This window comes from Vespa crabro, chromosome 1, assembly GCF_910589235.1.
Source record: "Vespa crabro chromosome 1, iyVesCrab1.2, whole genome shotgun sequence".
In the NCBI taxonomy this organism is placed as follows: Eukaryota; Metazoa; Arthropoda; class Insecta; order Hymenoptera; family Vespidae; genus Vespa; species Vespa crabro.
In genome coordinates, this window is record NC_060955.1 from 14,756,902 (window position 1) to 14,773,269 (window position 16,368).

General features: G+C 26.5%; 4 protein-coding genes across 7 annotated transcripts; 3 read left to right on the forward strand and 1 right to left on the reverse strand.

Annotated features, from left to right (window-relative positions):
* The first annotated feature begins 242 nt into the window (after positions 1–242).
* LOC124430002 lies at positions 243–2,792 on the forward strand. Its single transcript, XM_046975979.1, has 3 exons — positions 243–819; positions 1,000–1,101; positions 1,202–2,792. Exons 1-3 carry the CDS (start codon positions 679–681, stop codon positions 1,538–1,540), a joined length of 582 nt encoding a protein of 193 aa, XP_046831935.1. The 5' UTR covers positions 243–678; the 3' UTR covers positions 1,541–2,792.
* A 143-nt stretch (positions 2,793–2,935) lies between these two features.
* LOC124429929 (bolA-like protein 2) lies at positions 2,936–7,699 on the forward strand. 3 transcript variants are annotated; one of them, XM_046975833.1, is made up of 4 exons: positions 2,936–4,437; positions 4,760–4,921; positions 7,336–7,430; positions 7,559–7,699. In XM_046975833.1, the coding sequence occupies exons 2-4, from the start codon at positions 4,859–4,861 to the stop codon at positions 7,653–7,655; spliced, it is 255 nt and encodes an 84-aa protein (XP_046831789.1). In that variant the 5' UTR covers positions 2,936–4,437; positions 4,760–4,858; the 3' UTR covers positions 7,656–7,699. The 3 variants fall into 3 exon arrangements, with proteins under 3 accessions (XP_046831789.1, XP_046831778.1, XP_046831771.1); XM_046975822.1 differs by lacking the exons at positions 2,936–4,437; positions 7,336–7,430; positions 7,559–7,699 and adding an exon at positions 5,130–6,761 and having other exon boundaries at positions 4,444–4,921; XM_046975815.1 differs by lacking the exons at positions 2,936–4,437; positions 7,336–7,430; positions 7,559–7,699 and adding an exon at positions 5,000–6,750 and having other exon boundaries at positions 4,444–4,921.
* A 107-nt stretch (positions 7,700–7,806) lies between these two features.
* On the forward strand, positions 7,807–9,108 carry LOC124429944 (mevalonate kinase). The gene is made up of 2 exons (XM_046975846.1): positions 7,807–8,717; positions 8,784–9,108. Exons 1-2 carry the CDS (start codon positions 7,821–7,823, stop codon positions 9,042–9,044), a joined length of 1,158 nt encoding a protein of 385 aa, XP_046831802.1. The 5' UTR covers positions 7,807–7,820; the 3' UTR covers positions 9,045–9,108.
* A 760-nt stretch (positions 9,109–9,868) lies between these two features.
* LOC124429919 (two pore calcium channel protein 1-like) lies at positions 9,869–16,073 on the reverse strand. 2 transcript variants are annotated; one of them, XM_046975809.1, is made up of 12 exons: positions 15,756–16,073; positions 15,073–15,257; positions 14,704–14,868; positions 14,499–14,624; positions 13,610–13,917; positions 12,157–12,437; positions 11,836–12,054; positions 11,629–11,748; positions 11,181–11,520; positions 10,774–11,075; positions 10,589–10,695; positions 9,869–10,498 (listed from the first exon to the last, which is right to left on the reverse strand). In XM_046975809.1, exons 1-12 carry the CDS (start codon positions 15,853–15,855, stop codon positions 10,265–10,267), a joined length of 2,487 nt encoding a protein of 828 aa, XP_046831765.1. In that variant the 5' UTR covers positions 15,856–16,073; the 3' UTR covers positions 9,869–10,264. The 2 variants fall into 2 exon arrangements, with proteins under 2 accessions (XP_046831765.1, XP_046831760.1); XM_046975804.1 differs by having other exon boundaries at positions 15,073–15,284.
* Between the last annotated feature and the right edge of the window lie 295 nt (positions 16,074–16,368).

A 16,368-nucleotide genomic window follows, 5' to 3' on the forward strand; every position in this document is an offset into this window, starting at 1 on the left:
AACATTATATCGACTCTACCGATTCTATCCCTTTATATTTTATCTCAATTAAACCTCTCTCTGACGTAATAATTTTATGCATGATCGTACTTGTTACGTATTATTTTTTTTAGTCATTCCTAATGACATTCTAAATTCGCAATTTAACAACTTTTTATCTCATTCTAAAAGCTTCTAAGAAGCTTAAAAATCGAATTTAACTCGACAAAGCTAGAACGTGAAGTAATGCCATTGCCCTTCATTGATACTTCTCTTCGAGTTTGCGCAGAATTCATCTCAATATGGATTCCAGAGGTGGGCAAGTCTTCCAGCAACGTGACCGTGATTTTAACCTTACCCCTAAAATCTGACTCGAATCATTTTATTCAAATAAGCCGAAATATTGAGCAATCCCATATCGGTAATATACGTATTTGTACGTACGTAGAGGGTGATTTACAAGAAGATAATTCATTTCAAGTTTACAAAAAATAAAAGTATAAATGGTGCCGTAATAGAATTTTTACAGAAATCAATGTTTAAAATTTCATTGTGAACAATAAGATATCATCATCGCATCTAAATGTTTTATCAGTATCGACGACGTAGTTAATTGATTAGCTCATCAAAATATATATATATATATATATATTGTATGTAGTTAAAGATTCATAAGGTAGTTACGTGACAATTTGTATAATGTCCGAAGATTACAATTATGCTTGTGAGAGAGCAGAATTACTCGGTTTGCCTGTTCCCAGTTTCGAGGAATGGACTGAAAGTCAAAAAGTACAGGAGGCTGATCGTGCCGATCACGATGATGACGACGCGATTCTTCAGGTACACTGTGTCTTTTTCTAATAATTTTCCATATTTATTTTCATTCTTTACCTATCACTATTAATTATAAATCCTACATGCATATAAGTCTTAGTGAACGATTGAAATTTTCCTTTCACTTTGTTAAAAATAAATAATTAAAAAAAGTTGCAATAATTGTATAGCCATTTTATATTATAGAATTTAGACAAATCGGACGAGACTGTGCAACGAGTTAGCGGTGGATTAGATGAATTAAATAGCATCCTTAGTACAACTCAAAAAAAGATCAATAGATTTAAGGTAAAAATATCTTCAAAACTATTCTCTCCAAATAGAATTTGATTGAGGATCTAGAAGGAATATAAAATTATAGCTATATTTCTTTATGGAAATTGTGCAGACTGTTTGCGGCAGTCTGGGTACATTACTCAAAGTGAAGGTAGGATCACGTGGTGGCACACCGAATCACAAATCAATGGAACGTAATAGAGCAAAAGAAGGGCAAGTAATGATAACTGCGGAAGAAGAAAGCATGACGGTTGATTTATCGGAGAACTCGAAAAATCCAATAATCTCCGAAGAAAGTAGCGAGATCATTACGATACCGTCAAAGAAGATTGACATTAATGAAAAAATGGGATCGCATTTGGGCAAATTAGATTCTCTGATCACGAAAGCCGAAAATGCTCAATACAGTATGCAACATCAGACGAAGCAAATGAGAAAATTTTTAAAATAATTTTTGAAACGATTTAAAGTTATCGCCGAAATATCTATCTACTTTCCTTTTTATCGAATGTTAACGCAATTTGTAATTAATATTTATAGCATTCGATAATCTGTTATTATTCGATCACGTTAGAGTTTGGTATATATGTATTTATATCGTTATTATCCATCGAAATATTTAAAATGAAGGCGTTATATCCAACAATTTGAAAGTTTAATTGCAATAAAGCAATTTCCGAGAATCGCAAATATTTTTATGGATCTATATGTTAATTGTAAGATGTAATTGATTTTATATAAGTACGGATTTATTAATTAACGATGGTGGTGATCCTCGTAGTTATTTATTATACCGTAAGGCGTAAATATCGTAACATTTGTTGCCAGATACGTTACACTCAACAAAGTTAATCGCATTAAGTTTTGTAGATGATAAACTTTCGCTGATACATTTTGATACTGCCTAGAAAAACCAATATAGAGATTAAAGTTATTAAAATCAAGAAAGAGGATAATTTAAAAACCCCATTAAATATACGTTTATAATTAATGAGCAATAAATAATTCTCATTATGCGTTCAAGAATTAATTACAGAATTAGATGCTTCTGATTCGTGCGTACATCGATAAAGTTCTTAAAATAATCACTCATTACAATTCTATCCATATATGTGAATCTATATGTATTGATAAAACGATATTTATAATAGTATAATCTATATGAAAACTTTTTCGCGCGCGTGAAACACCAATAGGGGTATATACCTATAATAATTATACATTGAAAGGCAAAGGAATGTATGGAAATGTCGATTATATCATACTTATTAAGAAAACGAAGCTTTTTTGTGCATATATAGCAATTCTTTCCTATTAGATATGAGAGACATATCTCATTGCGACAAAAAAAAAATTAATCTTCCCATTAATTTCATACGTTATAAAACACGTAATGAAATAGAGAATTCTTTATACTGCTTAAGATGTTTAAATGAGTAATTCAAAAAGGCAATGGCCAAAAAAATGTCTTCGTATTTCATAATCTATATATCCACATCTTTGCAAGATAACTCACTTAATATACGCATAAACGTACATGATTTACCTATTTATTGCTATTATAAGAAAACAAAATGAAACACATCGTGATGAATTTGTTGATGTGCGACGCTGTCATGGATTTTAACGAAACTATTTTTAATTACTTTGTTGTGATATGTATATAACGAGAAAAATAATAAAAATGGGCAATTGGACCTCAATAACTTTGAAAAACATAAAATACATATAAAAAACAAGAAAAAAAATTGTTTGCATATGTATAAACTTTTACAATTCAATGTCAGTTATTGTTTACATTGGGAACAACCTATAGTAGGTATTTTTGAAAATATCATGTTATTTAAGAACTACATACGCTTTTGTGCTATGATGGACTAAATATTTACGGAATAACTTTATGTTTAATTATGTTATTTTCAACGATTCCAAAATTACTTTAACTATATTTACTTTAATAGAAGCTTGATTTTTAGACACAATCCCAACTAGCATTCCGATTGAATATTGGCATTTAGTCTAGAAGAATTACTACTCTTCCTTGTTATAAGAGACAACTTCGATATCCTCATTAGATGTTGGCGATTACTTGGAAAATGAACTTGATGCAGGTGAATCCTTTCTTTAGAGCCATATCTCTTGATGGTCTTTAACTATCATTTTGCTATATTTTTATATCCTTTCGGCGAAGCTTAAGATTAATCAATTTAACCGAATTTTAATACATTCGACGTACCGTTGACAACATTGGAGCAATATGTCGCAGACAGTATTTTTTTCAAGGTCATTAGAGTCCGATCGTTTGTTTTTATTATTTTTTTTTTTTTATATGCACGTAAGATCAAAGTAATTAAAAACGAGCTTGTCAAAATTCATAAAAGCGTTACTCATCGATTGATTGATCCACATTATTGATTATATCTAATTTCTACAGAATACAACCAATGTTATAGATAAGCCATCTTGAATTTCTTAAACCATTCAAAATTATCGATAAATTCAAAAACAAAAAAAATATCTATAGATAAAAATACATCCAATTCTGTTTTTACGTGATAGATATGTTACCAAAGAATACGTGTAAAAAAATTCGTATAAAAAAATATAGTGTATTTATGGAAAATAGAAGATTGGTTCTAGACCTCAAAAATCAGCAAAATAATACAACAAACCTTCTGAAAAATCATATTAAAATTGTATTATTTTTACGTGCTTGCACTTTTTATTTCATGAAGATTGTACATATATATAAAAATATATTATATAAGATAAATAATCATTTGAAAAGAAAAATAACATGTTAGTAAGTCATAAACACAAAAATTAGGCAAAATAATATGAATTATATATAACAAGATTTCGTTGTTACTTTCTGACAATAAACACATTTTTTACGTATATCAATTATATTGACTAATTCTAATTAGAATCAAAAACAATGAAAGAGAATAATACGAAGCAAGTGCCGTAATCATTATAATACGAAAACATTCTTTTTCTTAAAATTTGGATCGATCGTGTTAAATTAGAACGAATTATGTGAAACGCAAAATTAAATTTTTTGTTTAACAAGTTAAATCAAAATCATGTGAAAGAAGTACATGTAAAAACAAAAGTGGGTGTACACTCTTTTTATTATCAGTTTTTCTATGAACGTTCAATAGCTTCACGAGTTTCGATTATTGACGTGGCAATTCTTTATTTTTTTAATTTTCGATGCTCATAATTCGATTATTGACGTGGCAAATCTGACTTATATTCGCAATTTTTACAACGCGTTGGCTTTTACTTCTTTATATTCAACTCTATTGATTTTTATTGACATCACACATCATTCATCATTCCAAGGTAAATCGTTCACTTTTCTTCTTACAATTCTGAATCGATTGCAACAGACGAATTCTGACCGATCAATTAATCAGATTAAAAAAACAAATCTGTTAACGATTATACCAAATATTAAATGAAATACGATATTTTCAATAAGGATTTAGAGTTTGGATTATTATTATGAATGGAATATTTACGAAAAGTAAAAGAAACAGTAGAAAATAAAATGTAATCTTTAAACAAACACATGTAACCTTATAATTAAATATAACCTTATAAACAAACTTCGTTTGAGGTTGAAGCTGCAGACATCGCCATTTTATCCATTTTTACTATGCAGGCTCGCACATTGCGCGTATATATAGTGGAAAATTACGAAGACTTGATGTTATGTGTGAATATTGATAGCATAGACTTCGATATTCTCTGAACACATATAATGCCATATACTGAGGATTATATAAAAAATAAACTAATCACAAAATTGAATGCTTCGCACGTGGTATGTATTAAAATATTAACATATCCTATTCGCTTTTTCTCGTAAGTCTGCAACGTACTATAACCTCAAAATTTACAGTGTGAACATAATATCGCTATTAAAGTACCGATTGTACTTAATTTAATCCATCAGTATAAGATAATTTTGAAAAAATGCTGCGTGGATCTATGCAAGTAGTTCTCATCTTTATTTTTGCACTCATTTTAAGATGGTGCGTTACTTATCATTCGTACAGTGGCCAAGAAAAACCTCCTATGTATGGAGATTATGAAGCTCAACGACATTGGCAAGAAATAACTCTAAATTTGCCTATCCTAAAATGGTACGTCAATATGACGGACAATGATCTTGAATATTGGGGCTTAGACTATCCTCCCTTGACTGCGTATCATAGTCTCTTATTAGGTTATATCGCTAATGCGACTAATCCATCGTATGTCAAATTACACAAATCTAGAGGAATATCTTCTCCAGACCATAAATATTTCATGAGAATGACTGTTCTTTGTTCAGATGCTATGATTTTTTTGCCAGCAATGATATGGTATGTTATGAGTGTGCAAACAATAAAAACTGCTCAAACAGAGTACAATAACTTATTTAGTTTTGAAAAAAAAGATTTTATTCTTTTAAGCACATTAATTTATCCTGGTATCATAATGATTGATCATGGTCATTTTCAATATAACTGTATATCGTTAGGATTTTTTGTAGCTGCTGTAACTGCTATTTTGAATAATTCTTTTATTAAGAGTTCATTTTTATTTGTATTAGCATTAAATTATAAGCAAATGGAATTATATCATTCTTTGCCTTTTTTCTTCTATATACTTGGAAAGTGTAGAATTAGTAAGACTAAATCTTTGTTTTTATCGGTCTATATACTAATTTGTGTCTCATTAATAACTGTAATAACATTTACTATTATTTGGTTACCTTTCCTTAAAGATTGGAACACTTTTTTACATACGATTTTACGATTATTCCCATTTAACAGAGGTGTATTCGAAGATAAAGTTGCTAATGTATGGTGTACAATTAACGTTCTTTATAAATTACGTAATACTTTTACAAATGAGCAATTAGCACAAATCTGTTTGATAATAACAACAATTGCTATTCTACCGATTTGTATTAATTTATATATATCTCCAAGAAAAGAAAAATTTATAATTTCTCTCATAAATTCAGCATTAGCATTTTTTTTGTTTTCTTTTCAAGTTCATGAAAAGTCTATTCTTTTGGTAGCAATCCCAGTATTACTTCATTTTCATAATGAACCTTTAGCATGTTTTTGGTTATTATTAATTTCTCATTTTAGTATGTTACCATTGTATATAAAAGATAATTTATATCTTGCTTACTTTGTAACAATAATATTTTATTTTATTTTTATCACTTGGATATGGTCAGATCTATTTGTCTATACAAATGAATGTGATAAATGTGAAAGAAAATTGTGTAAAGCAAAACCAAATAATCAGAAGACATCAAACTATAAAACCAAGTGCAGTAAATTCTTTTTCAATTTCATATCTAACTTAAAGTATTATTATGGATATAATTTCATTATAAAAATTTTATTTTACAGTTCTTTACTAGGAATATTAATTTTATCCTTTTTTATTCGTTATTTAAAGCCTCCTAAGAAATATCCAGATCTGTTTGCATTATTGATTTCTGTATATTCATGCATTCATTTTTTTCTTTTCTTTTTGTATTTCTGTTATAAACAATTTATACTTACAGATAATATTTCTGCAATCAAATTAAAAATACATTGAATCATGTTTTTCAATATAATGTATCGCTTATTTTTTTTTATTTAATGTTTTCAATGTGATATAAAAATGATATTGTATAAATGGTTAAATTGTAATTTGTAAATACAAAGAAATAAATATGCAGTTTAAAAGAAATATAATAAAAGAAATCTTGTACCGTTTTCATATTTTATATCTATATTGATTATAATTGAAAAAAATAAATATTAATATTTATATTTAATTTATTGAAGGTTATACAATTATAGGAATAACGATGTTTAACGTACTTATAAATATGTACCATGCATTAAAATTTTATGGTAGTATAAAATATATTTTTATATTTTGAATATTCTATTCATATACATAAGCTGCAGTGAACTTTGATCTGTTATCCAACTTGTGTTTGAATAATGAATATAAAAGTAACTTTGGTTCTAGATTTGAAGTTCTAGTTCCAGAGTTCAGTTGTACATGAATAATTTTATGTAGTTATTGCAAGTGGTATATAAAAATAACTTTCAAAGTTAAATCTTCAGTATGATTGTTTTACTGCAATGTATTTACATGTGTTCATAGGTATTATCATTATATTTTAAACAGTTTTTATTTATCTTAGTCTAACCATTAATATTTTCTTTCTTTCAGGAGGTAACCGATCAATCTGATGGTTGTGGTGCTAAGTTTTCTGTGGTTGTCGTTTCTAATGTATTTGAAGGCAAAACTTTGTTACAACGACATAGGTAGTATTTTCTTGTTTTTTTTTTTTTTCCTTTTAATCGCACATAAAAATGTGCAATGTAGTTTGATTTGTGATATTTATATATGTGATGTTTATATGTGTATATGATATTACTTTTAAATTATATAGGTTGGTAAATTCAGCTCTAGAAGAAGAATTGAAAACAATCCATGCATTTTCACAAAAAACTCTAACATCAGAACAGTGGAAGAAACAACAAACTTAATTTAATTTAAAAGTTACAATAGCAGTTTTTTATTCGATAGTTTAGAGAAGAAGCTATTTCTTAAAAATAAATTTTCAATTGTTGTTTAATTGTTACTGTTACATATCAAGACTTAATGATACTGTAACATAACGTACGTTATTTAGTAAAAATTTTTATATAGAAATGATCTCATTTAAGGTATCTGCACCAGGAAAAGTTATTTTGTTTGGAGAACATGCTGTAATGTATGGAAAGACTGCCTTAGCAGCTAGTTTAGATTTACGTACAAATTTAAAATTTCAAGAACTACAAGAAGTAGAGAAAATTATGAAATTAAACTTTCATAACATAAATTTGGTTGTGAATGTACCAATTCAACGTATACAAACATATATTTCTATTTATAAATCTCATCAACTAGAAAATAATCATGACAATTTTTATGATCATATTCAACAATTCGTACACGATATTGGATATAATAATTCACATCAAAAATTAAGTTTAGAAGCATTTTTTTATTTGCTCATATATGTATCCAATAAAGAAGAAATTGATGTAAAACCTGCAGAAATAAATTTGAATACAGAATTATCAATTGGCGCTGGACTTGGAAGTTCAGCTTCATTTGCAGTTTGTTTATCAGCTTGTTTTCTTCATTGGTCACGTTTGCAAAAGAATATCTATAAAACTTTAGATATAAACGATTTGAAACTGATATCAAAATATGCATTTGAATGTGAAAAGATTTTGCATGGTACACCATCTGGAATCGATAATTCCATTTGCACTTATGGATCAATAATAGAATTTAGAAAAAATAATTGTATGAACTCAATACTTAATGTAAAGAAAATGAAAATTTTATTGGTAGATACTAGAGTTCAAAGAAGCACTAAAACAATAATAGATAAATCAACGAAATTGAAATGTATGTATCCTACTGTTATTGATTCTATCATGGATTCTATAGATAACATATCAAAAGAAGCAATGAAAATTCTTAAACAAGATACAAATCAAACTCAGAATAATAGTAAAAGAAAATGCGAAGAGTATGAAGAATACAATCAATTAATGGTAAGAAAATGATATAAATGCTCTGTTGGAATAAAATATATATTCATATTTTTTTTTAATTTCCAGATGCTTATCAATATAAATCAAAGTTTATTAGCAGCATTGCAAACATCTCATTCATCATTAGATAGAATATGCGCAGAAGCTCAAAATTATGGATTTGGTGCTAAGTTAACAGGTGCCGGCGGTGGAGGACATGCTTTTGTTTTATTACCACCAGATACGCAACCTGAAATCATATCAAGTATTTCACGAAAATTAATTGCAGATGGTTATTGTGTTACATTGACAAGCTTAGGTGGTGCTGGTGTTTCAATAGATGAATAAGTTACTATTTTTATGATTATTTTATGAATATCAATAAATAAACAATTTTGTTTTGTGTCATCTATATTATATTTATTTATTATATTCAGCAGCTTAAAATTTACACATTTATAAATATGGATGACAGATTTACTCATTATTTTTGGAATATATTTATGTACCTTAAATACATATAACAACATTAAGAGCAATGTAGTGATTCTTATAAGGCAAATGTTTACTTATTGTGATGTATTTTATAATTGAAAAAGTATGATTCACAAATATTTATCGATTTTTTAAATATATAGATAAAATATGGTATATTTTATTCTTGTGGTGGTAACATTAAAAAATATACAGATTAATTGAATACATAAGAAATAAATGCCAGTATTCGCATAAAAATAACAGAATTATATAATAATACATATAGGTATAATTATTACTAATTATTAATAATCAATGCATAAAATAAAAAAGTAATAACAATATTTTGTTTAATTTTCATTTTCTAATATGTACAATTTCAAATAATTACATACAAGCTGGTGTTTGTTTTCATTTAATTTGCACTTCATTAAAGAAATATATAATCGAAATTAAAATATTAATTTATATTACATGTATATGTATGTGCAAACTACTTATAAATATGTAGATTAATATACAGTGTTACATAAAATTAAGAATATTGGTTATAACATAAAAGTAAAATAATATATTGTTAGTAATGGCTATGAAAAAGTATACAATGAAAGAATAATTTATATATATATAAATTAAATAAATCTGAAGAGAAAATAAATTATTATAAATAAAAATGAAGAAATAAGCAAAATATGTTTAAAATTTGAATTACTTCTAAATATATTATAAAATTATAACATATCCAAATAAAGTATTTCCTATTTTACATAAAATACGAAATAATGTCGGAAAAATGCAAGTAAAGTATTATATTAATGCCAGCATTAATAAAATCACATTAATTTTTTTCTTATGTTTATGATAAATCGATAATATCAATGATAAATTATACTTTTTTTCTTAAAAATTGTTTCTTTAACATAGAAATATAAGAACAGATGTAGTAATTCTTATTATTTTAATTAACTGCAACAAACTTTCTAAATAAAGAAGATATTATATTGTTTGAGATGATATTAAAAATTGAATTAAGTGATGAAAATTCTCAACGAATTTAATTTGTACAATTGAATAATTATTACTAAATATTGTTAGGTGCATACACCGTTACGTTGTGGAGATCGCGATCTTCGATGTAAAACAAGTTCAGAATCAAGAATATCGTTACTTTCTCTGTTATCTGTGTAATTATTTATTACAGTAATATCATTTTGGCGTTCTTCCAATTTAGCTTCTGTGATCCATTCGGTTATTTCATTCGTATACATTTTTCGTTGTAAAACCTCTCTGGTACGAGGTCGCGAGCCAATAAAAAGAGTAGTGCCCTGCGTAAGAAAACCAGATATTATTTAATGATAATATGCATTTGAAATAACAAACTGGAAATTAAATTTGAAAGATTGCACAATACTTACGCCAATAACTAATGAAGATCGTAAATCCTCGAGAAATTGAACATCTTCTATCATACACTGTAATTCATTCCATCTTAATTCTACTTCCTCGTGTAACATTTTTTCTTCTACAGAAAAATAATAAACGATAATGCATATACATTGCATAATTTTAAGAGTCAATATTATATCGCTGTATAACTTACCATCGTGTTTTGATGTTGATCTTTTATACTGTATCCTAAATCTAAATGCTTCTAAGAAACTGGATACCACAATTGTAAGGACGATCATGGTTATCAAGTAAAATGTCATAAAGTATGACCGGGTATACATACCAACGGTAAAAGCATATGCATTCATTAATATGAACCAATTGTTAACAACAGTCAATTCAAAAAGTGTCACACTACTTGCTATTAAATTATCAAACGTATTAAGATAATAATATCCTAATGCTGTACTTTCATTAGCAGAATATTTATAAAAATCCTCTACAGTTGTATTCCTAATAAAATCAAATATACATAGTTCAAACATAGCGGCAATAACGACGCATACTTATCATAAAGTACATATTTTTAAAAAGATAATAACTTCGTGTTATACGTACTTGCAACAATTTCTCATATCATATCCAGCAAATAATTCCATTCCAATGATAGCAAAGAAATAGTATAAAACGAGCATAACAATAGCAGTGGAACACATTAGGGGAAACAATATAACAAGTGTACCGAACACATCTCGATAACGCTTTTTTATCTTGAAAAGTCTTAGAAGCCTCAAAGGTCTGAACAATACTAAGAACGTAGTATTTGGAAATAAAATAAGTCCACACGCGGCAACTAGAGTCATAATTGAAGCTCCTAAATCAAAAAGATTCCATCCAGAACTAAGATAACGCTTTATCCCAAGGCCCAATATTTTTGCTAATGCTTCTGATACAAACACTGTAAATTATTCTGTAGTTATTAATTATATTCATAAAACAATAAAGAATAGTAATCTAGAATCAGAAAAGAAATATTATTCAATACGTTTTCCATTATTAAACTTACAACTTCCAAAAAGCAAAGTATCCCAACAAGCTGCAAATTTGTGAGATGATATTTGAAGATTTTCACTTGGTTGTATCAATCGAATTATCATTGCTATTCCATTTCCTATAATTATTATGTCTATAAAAAAGAAATAATATATATTTCTACTATATGAAATATTACTTTATGCACATGTTTACAAACGTTATTGATTTATCTACTTACATACTAAACTTTCAAAGTATGACCATCTAATAACAGCATGAGCACCAACACACAGTATTTGTAAAGGTTGCCATGCTGTATGATACCACGGTATATTAGAGTATTCTACTTCCCATTGAAGCATTGTGGCATCATATACTACTAAGAATTCTTCAGAATTCAATGCACCACTTCCAGAGATATTCATGTAACGAAACATTAAAACAATATCTCTTGTGGCTGTAAAGTATTGAAATAAAAAAAAATATAGAGTAATAAGACTATAAACAATTATAATAAAACCAATGATATAATATTGATGTATCATTTTCTTAAACTTACATTTATGTGGTGCATAATATCTCATTAAGCCTTCAAATTGGCGAAATTTCATTTTATCTGGATTTTGCTTTGAAACTAATAGTTTGAAAGCATGTTGACAGGCCTTTCTTTTATGTAAATATAATTTTTTAAATTTATCTCGTTCTGCTGATGTAAATGTTTCATTTACAACTGCTAGCATTAAGTTCATCATTACATATAACATGGTAGATAAATATGATACAAAATATATCGCATACCACTTATTTTTTGAATAAGATGGCATCATTACGTCTGGAAAGCTGAAAATTTTAATTAATATTAAACAATAATAATTTATTACCTGTGCCGGTAATTATGACAGTAGGTTAAGTCAAAAATTTGAACAAATTTACTTTACGATTTATTTTATATTACAATTATTTATATTTTAATAATCTATAATTAAAAAAAAAAATAAAAAAATAAAAAATGTACTTAATTTGGTAAATATAATTACTTTAACTTTATTTAGTAAATATAATTCTGTTTTTATTTATTTTGATGGTGAATTAAGTTACTTATTTTTCAGTATACTTCATTTTTCTGGAAAAATGCCTACCTACTTGCTTAAAACTTTTAAACAAACAGTTATATTGTTATTGATAAAGAAAAAAAGTTAATTGTCAAAAAATTCTACATAAAAATGTATGAACAACCTTGCTTTGTTAGTACGGGAAATCCCATTTTCTAAAAACTAAAAGAATTTTGTATAATTAATACGGAGAATCTTAATATTTTATTTTTGTATGAAATTTTTAACCATTTGAATTGAAATTTAATTAACGGCTATGTGAACCATGAACATATTTTTAATTTTTTACTAATTAATTCTATATTATTCTAATATGGGTTAATCATAAAAAAAAAAGAAAAAAGAGAAAAAACATAATGAATTTGTTACCATACTTTTCATTAATTTTTTATGAATATTTTTATATTTTCAAAATATCACAAAAAGAAAATACCATTATTAAAGAAGAGATCTCTAATATTATCCTAAGTTAAATTAACATGATTATAATTACACTGTTATTTAAACTTCCTTTTATGAATAAAACTGAAATGTTTTTTTGTAATGTCATTTGTAAGATATTTGAATAATTCTAAAAATAGTGTGTCATATGAAATATCGAAAAACATATTTTTACAAGATACTTGTAAAAAGTATAATTAATAAAAGATTTACATTATAACAATAAATATTTCGGAAAATATTTCGCTACATAATGGGAAAATATTTTTTATTAATAAAGGTTTAAATATCTCAATATGAAAAATATATGATTTAGTCTACTGCCATAATTATCGGCACACATGTAAAATATGTATTAATTCTGATATATTATAAATTAAATATTTAATTAATATAATATTTAAAGCAATACAGTAAGATTAAATATTTAATATATTAGACAGGTATCATTTTACTTACTTTGCTGTGGTGAGAAGAACAAATAAGCTTACGAAACTATTTTCCAATGTAGAAAAATTTCTATTCATTTCAGAAAACATATAATAACCCAATACTGTATAGACAGATATAAAAAATAAAAGAAGTCCTAACATATCCAAAATTGGTGGTAACGTTAATAATATCTGTCTTATAAATCTTCTAACACCACCACAGTATTTTGTATCTACTAAGAAAATAGGTCTTAAAGCTCGTGTTACTCTAAAATGAGAAGACTGCCGCACTAGAACTACCATTGCCTCTAGGAACATAATAGCTAGAGTAATACACTGAAACAGAAATTAGAATATGATATTTTAAAACAAATAATGGGCACATAAAAAAACCTATGATTCCTCTAATAGTATACATATTTATACCACACATTTAAATAGTGTAACAGAATATTTAATGTATCAGCCATTGGAGAAGACTTAAATGTTTGAGGCTTTAATAAAGTTGCATAATAACAATGAAAATTAATCTATATGCTAATAATGTACATATGTATATATCAAATTATTGCACAAACTTTATTAGTGTAATATCTTTCATAATATTTCAATCGTAATAACGTGTTACCATTTCAAATGTTCCAGTTTCATTTTTTCTTAGAATTATTGTACTATTGAACTTTACTTGATATGAAACAAACGGTTAGTATACATTATTTCATTATTACCATTGTAATCATTAAAAAATTTAATACTTGATATTAGTTTGCAGCTGCCTTTCCTTATCTTTGTTTTTACTCTTATATTTTTGACAAGAATTATTATCAGAGATAAAAGCTTTTTTATTGCAAATACTTTTTAATTTATAATATAAAATAATCTAAATATAAATTGTAAAAAAATATTGTATTTCTTACCTTTATCATTGTACGTTTATGTTTTAGCATAGTTCCCCATCCAATCCATCTAAGTTTCAAAGCTAATTCTATACCAATAGTAATTAAAGCAAAGAGTTCTATTGTACTATGAGCCCACACAGGCATCTAAAAGTATTTATTCATTATTATTCTCTTGTTGGATAAAAGTAAAACGATGCTTTTATTATTACTTTTCATAACTTACTTGGAATAACGATACAGCTGGTTCTTCAACAAATGCTAAAGCTAATAGAATAAGAGATGTTAATAAATCTAATCCATAATACCACTTATTATGAACTAAAAGATATGCTGGTAAATCCTCTGGATGTCTAGGATGTGAATCAAATTTTTCATTATTTCGTCCTTCCTGCAAACATAAATTTATACAATTTACTAAATAAGATATTTAGATTACAAAATTTCAGTAATATATTTACATTTTAATGAAAATTTATATAAATTATATAAACTATTATATTAAAGATTAGTTTGCACTAAAAATATTATTTTTTATATATTAAAGAAATTATCATTTAGTGAAATTAAATTCTGATATTCAAAATACTAATACTTCTAAAAAAATAGCTGCTTCATGATAATTCATTTCCCAGTGCATATCAATGTCCAATGGTTCTCCTTGGGATATAATAGTAGTATCCTCAGGAACATTAGAATGATCCATTCCATCAACATATAATTTATAATTTATTTTATTAGAATTTCCAGTTTCATTGAAGGATACTCTCACATGACTTTCTGGGGAAGATAACATAGATCCATATTCTATAAGAAGTTAAAAGTAAATAAAGGTATCTGTATAGAATTGATATTATCAACATATAGCATTCGTCATAATTGATTAAGTTCAATTGAAAAGTTTGTTAGAAAAACATCTATATTGTAAAAAGACAAATTTTAATTATATATACTATTTTTTCTAAATAATCTATTTTTTCTAAATAATCATAAATTATAAAAATAACTATAAATTATGAAATTTATGAAATATTTTAGCGTCAAATAAAATTAAACGCTATCATCACATTCTTACATTTTACTTTTTATGTAAAAAAAAAGAAAATGAAGAAAATATATAACAATTTGTATATTCGTGCGTATATACGTAACGCGTAAAGGTTGCTTTAAAAATGTAACGAGAGTTCGTAATTGTTTAATTTTTCAAGATTTTATTACCGTTAATATCGATTAAATACGAAAGAATTTTTAAGTAAGATCACTTATAGAATGACTCACTTTGGGTAGATCCATGGGAAATGTCTTGTTCCAAAGATTGATTTGTGTCATTATTAAAACGTTGATAATTAGCAGCGTGTTCATCAGATCTGGAAGACATTTAGCACTATGTCACATATATCACGCGCGTGACTTACACACCTTTCTTGGCACTTTATCGTAAAGCAAGTCGATGTCACTATCACGGTATATAACTTATGGAGTTGTCTGTATCAGTCAACTGCTTGTCGATATTTGTTGACAATCGTTGATGCTCGATACACTCACCAGCTATTATACATGTCACTCGCGCGACGTCAGATCGAATTATGAGCAATTACGAAATTATGAGTAGGGGGAAGAGCAGGAGAGAGGGAAATATATAAGTATCGTATTATATCCTGAGAAAAACAATATCATTGACGAATGAAAACTTAGATTTGATAAATTCTTTACTTAAAAATTATTTAACAGAATACTTTCTCTTTTATATCATTATACCTTTTTGTTCGAGTTTCTCTAAGAATTAAATATTTTTTGTTGAATATATAAGAATAAAACATAACAAAATTTTTTGTAATAGTTTTTTTATCGGACACTATAAAACATCTTGTATATGTACATTTTACAGATA

Coding starts and splice junctions, on each gene's coding strand:
- LOC124430002 (XM_046975979.1), top strand. CDS start 679: ATGTCCGAAGATTACAATTATGCTTGTGAGAGAGCAGAATTACTCGGT. Junction 820..999: donor ATGACGACGCGATTCTTCAG/GTACACTGTGTC, acceptor TTTATATTATAG/AATTTAGACAAATCGGACGA. Junction 1,102..1,201: donor AAAAGATCAATAGATTTAAG/GTAAAAATATCT, acceptor GAAATTGTGCAG/ACTGTTTGCGGCAGTCTGGG.
- LOC124429929 (XM_046975815.1), top strand. CDS start 5,074: ATGCTGCGTGGATCTATGCAAGTAGTTCTCATCTTTATTTTTGCACTC.
- LOC124429944 (XM_046975846.1), top strand. CDS start 7,821: ATGATCTCATTTAAGGTATCTGCACCAGGAAAAGTTATTTTGTTTGGA. Junction 8,718..8,783: donor AAGAATACAATCAATTAATG/GTAAGAAAATGA, acceptor TTTAATTTCCAG/ATGCTTATCAATATAAATCA.
- LOC124429919 (XM_046975804.1), bottom strand. CDS start 15,855: ATGTCTTCCAGATCTGATGAACACGCTGCTAATTATCAACGTTTTAAT. Junction 14,869..15,072: donor AAGCAGCTATTTTTTTAGAA/GTATTAGTATTT, acceptor TTATGTTTGCAG/GAAGGACGAAATAATGAAAA. Junction 12,055..12,156: donor ATATTATGCACCACATAAAT/GTAAGTTTAAGA, acceptor AATACTTTACAG/CCACAAGAGATATTGTTTTA.